We start from the raw sequence: 9,171 nt of genomic DNA, 5'->3' as shown, positions 1-9,171 counted from the left end.
TATTGTATATGTATATGTTTATTGGTTGTACGTCGTAGATTAGTAATGATTGGGGCTATGTTCTGTAATCTGGTTTGAATTTTCACTTGTTAAAAGTGAATATTGATTTTGAGTTATGACTCAACGATGGATTTTTAACTTGCTAGCTAGGGGGAAGGGTTGGGGTTAAATCCTCACTTGTGCTATAAGTGAGACCGACTAAAAATGTTTGACAACCGGGGAGCCTGAGCAATACCGTTATTAATTAGTTTGTGGACGGGCATCAATCTTCTTCTCATCTTATATGATAATAGCTTCCTTAGCCTTTTTTCCTGGGAGCTGTTTTAGTAGCAGGCATTTAGGACTGGCTTTGACGGTTCGCCAAAGCCAAATTCGTACATATTGATGAATTTTTAATTCTCTTAGAACACCAGCGAATAACTGGTGTTAAACAGCGTTTAGCACCTTCTAAAGTCTGATGGCTTAAGATTAACACAAATTGCACTATTCGCTTTAGTAAAACGAATAGAGAAAGACTTGTTTTACTGCGTGACATGTTGTGACGTCAGAGGTGGACGCAAAATATTAATTCCACAATGCAACCGGGTAGGGTAACGTGGGGCAGCGCGCCCCCCACTTTTTTTAAACTAAATTTTTGATGAAGTTTTAATTGATACGATGTGGTTTTTTGTTTTATTTAAAGGTACAACTAATGAGGAATGTATGATGTGAATTAGACGCCTATAGATTTATTCAATTTTTAATGAAACACAATTGTGGTGGAGGTGATGATGGCGGTGGAGGTGATGATGGTGGTGGTGGTGATGGTGGTGGTGGTGATGGTGGTGGTGGTGATGGTGGTGGAGGTGATGATGGTGGTGGAGGTGATGATGGTGGTGGTGGTGATGATGGTGGTGGAGGTGATGATGGTGGTGGAGGTGATGATGGCGGTGGAGGTGATGATGGTGGTGGTGGTGATGGTGGTGGTGGTGATGGTGGCGGAGGTGATGATGGTGGTGGAAGTGATGATGGTGGTGGAGGTGATGATGGTGGTGGTGATGATGGTGGTGGAGGTGATGATGGCGGTGGAGGTGATGATGGTGGTGGTGGTGATGGTGGTGGAGGTGATGGTGTTGGAGGTGATGATGGTGGTGGAGGTGATGATGGTTGTGGTGGTGATGATGATGGTGGAGGTGATGGTGGTGGAGGTGATGATGGTGGTGGAGGTGATGGTGGTGGAGGTGATGATGATGGTGGAGGTGATGATGGTGGTGGAGGTGATGATGGCGGTGGAGGTGATAAGCGGAGGTGATACCAATCATTACAATAGTGATGATGATATCCGAATCTATAGCAGTGATATCGAAAATAACAAAGTAATACGTGATTATGACAATAAAAATAGAAGTGATTACGGCTTTGAGAACAGAATAATTACAAGCATACGGGTGAGAAGTGAGGCTGAGTGATATATGTAATATTGATAATAACCATAACAACAATCGTAATTGTGTTAACAATAGCTGAAGCACCTTGAACGACCCGTAGGAGCACTCTTTAATACTATTATTAATAATGTTTTAATTGGACCTTTCAAATGTACTGCTTCACATCAAGGGTTCTGATGCGTTCGATCGAAAAAAATGAAATATTCCGAGTACAGTGACATCATTCATAGATGACTAACATTTATCTAGTCTTTACTATATCATAATGATCGCAGGATGATGTATTTGACTTATTTAGTCACTAGTTTGTTTACTGAAAATAGTTGGTGTCAGGAAGTGTTCTTTGATACCGACTTATCGGTACCGATAAGTCGGTATACTACTTGATACTTACTTGATACCGAATATATAGCACTTGTTTGCTTAAATCGCAAATTAACTAAGAATTTAAAAGCAAAGAAAAGTCCACAAAAATTCATATCTTTATAGAAAACGTTTCGGTGACCGGCTCCATCGTCAGTTCGTAGAATCTAGAATCACAAATCAGAAGTCACAAATTAATACATTGAAAGCACAGAACAAAATTAAAAACCTAAATTTACAAGTAATAGACGGAGCAAAAAACTATCTATTAACAATTTCAAGGGGATAGGAACTAGCAGCTGAATTCAAACTGTGCCTAAGTTTAAAGATGTACAGCGATTCTAAAATGCGCAAATCGGAAGTCCCGGAGGTGGAAGCTAACACCCTAAAGTCACTGTCAGAAGCGGGGACATCATGCACACTGCTCGGCGTGAGCGCGCACAGCCGAATGAAGTGGGCGCGATAGCAACTGTCCAGTTCTACAACTCCTGCCCTTATGCTCAGAGCCCCTGGTATAAAGATTACGTGACGTCATCCCGACGTACGCAGATGCACATCGTGCACAACAATATTGATAAACCAGGGACGATCGCATATGAACAGGGAGCATATCTTTATATCTAAAGAAAGAACCGATTGTGAAATTGTTTACCAGCACAATATGAAGATTGACATTTGGGAAGTATCTATTGAACAAGACTTTTAATTCTTTTGACATAGCTTCGGATGCAGGGCCGAAGTATGGAAAAGAACAATAAATAACTTTCCTACTATCGCGCTCAGGAGCAACCTCACTTGTTTCTGACAGTGACTTTAGGGTGTTAGCTTCCACCTCCGGGACTTCCGATTTGCGCATTTTAGAATCGCTGTACATCTTTAAACTTAGGCCCAGTTTGAATTCAGCTGCTAGTTCCTATCCCCTTGAAATTGTTAATAGATAGTTTTTTGCTCCATCTATTACTTGTAAATTTAGGTTTTTAATTTTGTTCTGTGCTTTCAATGTATTAATTTGTGACTTCTGATTTGTGATTCTAGATTCTACGAACTGACGATGGAGCCGGTCACCGAAACCTTTTCTATAAAGATATGAATTTTTGTGGACTTTTCTTTGCTTTTAAATTCTTACTTGATACCGATATTATCGATTACTAAATGTTTGTTTTTATTAATATTCGATCTTTGATAAAGACTAGCGTACATGGTGACGCAGTAGCGGAGAACTACGTCTAATGTTAGTTAGGCGACTAAGTTTCAGATCACAACTTCTACTGAACAGTCTCGAGACCGGGCTTACACGGCATTAGTTAAATCTTGTTCATTAAGTGACTCGAATATTTGCCACTTAAATTAAATAATTTCAAGTGTCCGGTTCCTAGGAACACAACTTCAGTGATGCTGGTGCACGGTACGAGCGACCAGTTCGCTCACCACGGCTTCAGTCTCGCTCACGCGCTCAACGAACATGGCTCACACTTTACGCACGTGGTGAGAACTCAACGTTATTCATGGATGTGTAATATCAAAGAATAAACTATACGATTTATTTTTTGAAGAATGGATTTTTGCTGGGATCTTCATTCTAATAATCATTTGACCCTCGCACATGTTGTTTTGGACTCGTTCTATCGTCAAGTATTGTGCCTCGATAGTTACATCGCATCTATGGCAGTGATATCGAAATACCATAAAATGCAATATCATAAAATGTTTCTTCTTCATAGTTATTGCTTGTTCTTCAATCAAATTTGCGTAAAGGAAATACTGCTACCTAAATATACCAATGTTATTTATGTGTACATGATTAGAACGTAGACACCTACGGTATTATAACGTATAAGGACGCACAGACTCGATTTTAGTATCACGCTTACTAAGGCCAATCGTTTTGATGATGTTGTTAGAGATCGTGATTATTAAAAAATTCATAATATGTGGATGACCTAATGCTCTATGTTTAGCTTTATTTCAAGATACAGAACTGTTTTAACCATTGCCCAAGTTCACAAATGAAAATTTTTAATCTGGGCACCTAACATTCCCTTGGAATCTGCTGCCCGGTGCGGTGGCCGAATACTTATGAGCAAAACGTGTGAAACAGAGATTTGCTCTCATTAGGGCAGAGCCCCTTCAATCAGGATGCACTTATTTGACAGAATGACCAAATAATTTTTTTAATTACGTCTGACCAATGATTAATTGTAATAACGATGGAAGAGAGAGCGTGATCAGACGAGAAGCCGCGTCAGTGAACTAAGCTCTACAGTCATTCCGACCAATATCGTAAACGTCGAGAAAACATTAAATATCTTAATGAAAATAATAACTTGTTTTTACTAGGTTTATTCATTCCACATTTATATCTTCCTATCGTACCAATTATAAAAAATGGCGAATAATGAGCTGCTAGAATCGTAGCAAGCTCAGAATTCATCATGCGATTGGCAATAACCTTCGCTGCCTTCGCAAACTTGACCTGGAAACCGATTGATTTCGTCCTGTGGAAGATGTCTAGGACACCGACGAGTATGTCATATTTGATCTCGAAATTTGCAAGAGAAACTACACATTTTTTCAGCCTCATCTACAGTAAACTGTTCTGGAAAATACTTGCTTGGAAATTTATCTCTTTACCGAGTCCCTGAGTTCTTTGGCTACTGAGTTTGAAAGCCAATTACAGTTGGGGTGTAATTGTTATCAGAACGATGCCAATTTTTTTTCTATCATGTCGCTCCCGTGCTATTTATACGTATTAAAAAATATTAACTTCTTATATCAAAATATTTAATTAGGTGAATTACACCTTTCATGTTTATAGCGTAGACGATGCTCCTATTTAGGAGAGTATGATTTGACTGTTTCGTCGTAGGTCTACCCGGACACCAGTGCTGGCCTAATTGCCGAGCAAGAACATCTTCTCAAGGCCTATGTCAACTTCCTCTTCCAGTCAACGTGTATCGGAGCTGATTAAATAAACACAAAGTTTTTCATACGCATTCATCATGAAAGTCAACGTCTACATCCACTTTCAGACCACGTCTTTTGGATCTTACTGAATAACTTCGAACCTTCGTTAACGCGAACCCGATAGCAAGGCCTAAGTTGGCAGGACGCGCGGCGGCTGAACTTACGGCAAGACTATCAGAAGCATGTCTTGTACAATTTGGTGCAAACGTTTTCACTTAACCAACGAATTTGCATATCATTCACGTGAAAATTTTTCTCAAAAAAATCAATGCTGAGTTTTCGTATATTGGGCCTGCAGTGTCGTTAATCATTCAATTATCCGAGGTCATATGTTAGACGCACTCCTCATATCACATTTAGTCACTATCAAATTGTAAGTAAAATAACCGTATCAGATTTGTAGCGTCTAGAGGCTTGCCACTTGAACCTTGTAGATATGCTGTTCAATATAAAAATTGAACCTTGCACGCTTGACGTAGCTGGAGATCGGAGCTGCAGGAGCTCTAATTTGCTCCACCTCCGGAATGTTGTCTAATCTTTGTAGCTGTTTTCATGAACATGGATGGTACATACCATACAACCCAGGTACCATTTTTGTAGTTAAAGATACGTCTTAAATTTTTATTGCTTATCAGTGTCAGCAGTGAAAATTTTGGACTATCGTACATTGACATAAATTATCAGGAATAAATGAAAGCATTTTTCAAATCTGATTTTCTTCGATTCAGCGAATAATCTTGTGAAATATCGCGAGGAAGTAAGCAAGAATTTACTTTTTTCTTATTGGCAGTAAGAAATTCTGAATAATTCTAACTCATTGCTTCTTTTCGGACTATACATTCGCTCTTTATCATACTCGGTGTGTAATGATTAATCTATTACATTAAATTTCGATTCACTTATGAAAATTAAATCCCCGACATCGAGACCAGACCCTGCAGATAATTTTAAACACAAGATATAATTAACATACAATAATACTCCTATTAGAATTTTCACTCCAAAGTCCGACTCATTTTAACCGGCCATCTTTACCTTCTAGTAGCTATTCCTATCTTTTTCTCTTGCAAGAGTTAACTTTGGCTGATTAAGCAATTTAATTGAGAATTTGACTGATGTTCAATTAAGACCTTTTCTTCCCTTGTAGTTGAGTACACCTCAATAATCATTGAATCGATTGGTGTTTTATAGCTCATTGATGAGTATGATTTCTGTTGTGTGAAATGGGACATTTTCACGTTACCGGAAATTCCACAAAATATGGCTACTCTTTTTGGGGGCGAAATTTTTGCCGTGTTGGTACCACTTATGTAAACTGGCTTGTTCGCCCAGAACTTTCGAACGTTTTTGCCGGTCGTAGATACGGAATCCCTCTCTACTATATTAATCCAGATAACGTCTTACAATTGTTCTACAGAGTGTCTTCCGAGCTGACGTTAACTTTGGGTGTTTGTAGGCGGTGGCAGTAATGGTGGCCAGTCGAACTTTCAAAAGAAACCGCCACTGCTTACCGTGCTACTGGCACCTGTCGTGTATAGGCACTACACGAGGCCAGTGGCATGATAATTAGTGGCGGTTAGTAGAATGTTGCACTGGACGCGACTACTGGCCCCGTAACAAACACTTTTTATCCTGTGCACGCTTTCGGCTAACCTTCCCTTTTGATCCTCAGGTTTACCCCGAAACAACCCCTTCTACCATCAGACCCGAACGTCACCTCCTTGCTGAACTAGAGCACTTTCTCTTCAGTTGGATTCACGATCCTCTAATATACGAAGACCTGGAAGGGAAGATTTTAGAGGATGGCATTGAAGAGAACGTTCCCACATATGAAACGCGGTTTGATATCAGAAGAAGTTATCTGAAACTCAGGGCACCCAGTGGAGTTTGAGAGCTAATAATCCCTTTTAATTTTGTTTCGTCATTAATTACATTAATAATGAAGTCTTCAGATTTTGAATAGTTCTCATCAGAATTTATAAGAAGTGGCCTGATCTGGAGAATATGTATTATTTTCATTATTGACCATTTGTATTTGATACAAAACGCATTATAATTTTCCGATATTGAATTCAATATTTCTCTTTCATTAATAGCTAAATATAGAAAAACAAAAATTGATTTTCAATAATGAATAAAATTCTAATTTCTAGAGTGGAATTATTTATTTTGCAGTCCCTCTGCAAACTAGTAGTTATCATAGTTTTTAGTCCCTCTGCAAGTTTAATTCCATGCGATATTATTAACATAGAAATATTTTTAATATATAGAAATCATTTTGGCTGATTCAAAATTTATTGATGTAAAATGATAACCGATACATAAAGAAATGAAACGTTTAATAACAAACATAAATTTAATTACTTCGCGAATGATAGAGATTGACGGCCGCTGGACCGCTGGTGGTTAGAGCCTCATAGTCAGTCGTTTGATCACCGAACTTAGCCGCCGCCTAACCTCCGGCGGTCAGAGCTTGACACCCGCAATAACGCCTGTGATCGAATGTTAAAAGCCACCTGGCTGACAGAGGTCTGATACTGACCGCCACCTGATCGCCTTAAACCTCAACCGCCTGACATGGGTAAACGGAGCAATATTGTCACACGAGCCTACCCAGAAAGGATACGTTCTAGTGAGCGCAAAATGACTTGCACCGGTGGTTTCCGCCACGTACGACAACTTTAGAATGTTTTCTGTTGCGTACAAACGTCCTTAGGTTGCTACACTCAGTAGTTTATGAATAATTTAAGTTAAAATTTATGTTCCCGAACAGTGACGTACGGCGGTAGAGGGTTAAGACTTTCGCATAGCCCAACACTTGGCATTTAGAGATGGACGGTCAATCAGAGGTTGATGGCTGCCTGGCAGCTTCTTGATCACCGGTGGCGGTAGTCATAGTTTGACCGCTGGCGCTAAAAGTTTGATAGTCGGTGGTCAGTGGCTGGCTGCCGCCAATCGTTTTTCAGACTATTTGGATTTGGTGCTTCAAACACGCCATCTGTCGAAAACTTGCTTGGAAATTTTCTATTCGTTTCCTGGGTCTTATAAAAAATTCTATCTGCAATATTATAATGACAAAACATGTTCTACGAAATTCGACATTCCTACAGAGTGGACTATAGAGTCCCATGGTGCTGTCTCATTCAACAAGAGAATAGGAATGTTCGTGTTTGAGTAGGTTACATAAAGTAAATTGTTGTTTAGTTGCGGCTTCACAACTTTAGTTAATTCCATTGGATACTAGAGTCGCTGGGTGTTTACCACCGCAACCACACTTTCGACCAGAAATTCCTTAGCGCACTAATGTTAGCAACCTTTTTAGCGCACTAATGTTAGCAACCTTTTTACGCATAAAATTTTCAACTTTGGATCGATTTGCTTCCAATTATAACCAGCATTTTTCATTTATAGTACGCTCCTGCGAGCGTCGTCAGAATATTTTTGGTGCGTCCGCTTTTCAATTGATATTGGCTCTAATCTAATTCATTCAATGCGGAGAACTCGAGCAAATTTCGCGGGCGTAAGCCCGCGAAATGTGAATTAAAAACTTGGTCTTAGTCCTCGCCATCGCGTAGAAGGCGAGGATTTTCTTTCGCTTTAGTCAGGTAAAACCCCAAGGGGGCACTTTTTTTCAGAACTCGTGATTTCCTATATAGGCGGATCCTGACATCTCATACTTAGCGAGAAACCCGCTATGGGCCCATGACCCGCAGTGGGCTCGCTGCCCCATGTTACCCTACGTGTTGGTCAAAATTGTTTGAGTAAAATAATTTTTTGTGCTTGGTAGACATTTTATTAGCAAGTTAAGCTTCTTTATAATCATAAAAGTACAACAATTTTTTTGCTTTTTTTTCCAGTTAATGACGAATGTAATTTTTTAAAGTAGATATCTACGGGGTACCCTGTATTTTTTTCTTTTTTATCCTTGTACCGTGGGGCGTGGGGCACGTTTGAAAGATTATGAAGCAGTGTAACTGTGTTGCCCATAAAAGTATAAATGCAGTAATAATCAAACGGGAGTGCAATTTCTATTGTCAACAAGTTTACAAAGTCTACATTTTGCAGTGACCATTCAAAATAAAGGAGTTCATCTGAGCCGAGTCAGCTCGTACTGCCTTGGACGAGTCTCCACTCTCCAGAGCTCCCTCAGCTCCAAAAGAAGAAGAAAGAGTCAGCTCGTAGGGCCGTATGACGGTATGCCTAGCGCTGGGCTTGAAAAGTTGAAACTAGGCTGTTGTAACGTATACATAGTAATGTCGGCGTTGAAGAGTAGGCCTGATGAGGCCTGTCGGCTGTCGCCGATTCTTACTTTTCGTGACTTGTTCACAGAAGATCTAAAATCGTGTCATTTGTCCGGATCTTTTCAGGGACTGACGATAGTTTGAAATTGCTACTTGACACTAGGCTGAGACTAGCT

General features: G+C 39.7%; 1 protein-coding gene across 1 annotated transcript; it reads left to right on the top strand.

Moving 5' to 3' along the window:
• Positions 1-3,166: 3,166 nt before the first annotated feature.
• LOC108675824 lies at positions 3,167-6,849 on the top strand (the record flags this gene model as incomplete). The annotated part of the gene is given in 2 exon segments (XM_018163853.1): positions 3,167-3,275; positions 6,427-6,849. Coding segments are annotated over 2 exon segments (312 nt in total). The 3' UTR covers positions 6,646-6,849.
• Between the last annotated feature and the right edge of the window lie 2,322 nt (positions 6,850-9,171).

The sequence above is a fragment of the Hyalella azteca genome, unplaced genomic scaffold, assembly GCF_000764305.2.
Source record: "Hyalella azteca isolate HAZT.00-mixed unplaced genomic scaffold, Hazt_2.0.2 contig16616, whole genome shotgun sequence".
NCBI classification, from domain to species: Eukaryota; Metazoa; Arthropoda; class Malacostraca; order Amphipoda; family Hyalellidae; genus Hyalella; species Hyalella azteca.
This window is presented reverse-complemented; position numbering and strand designations above follow the sequence as displayed.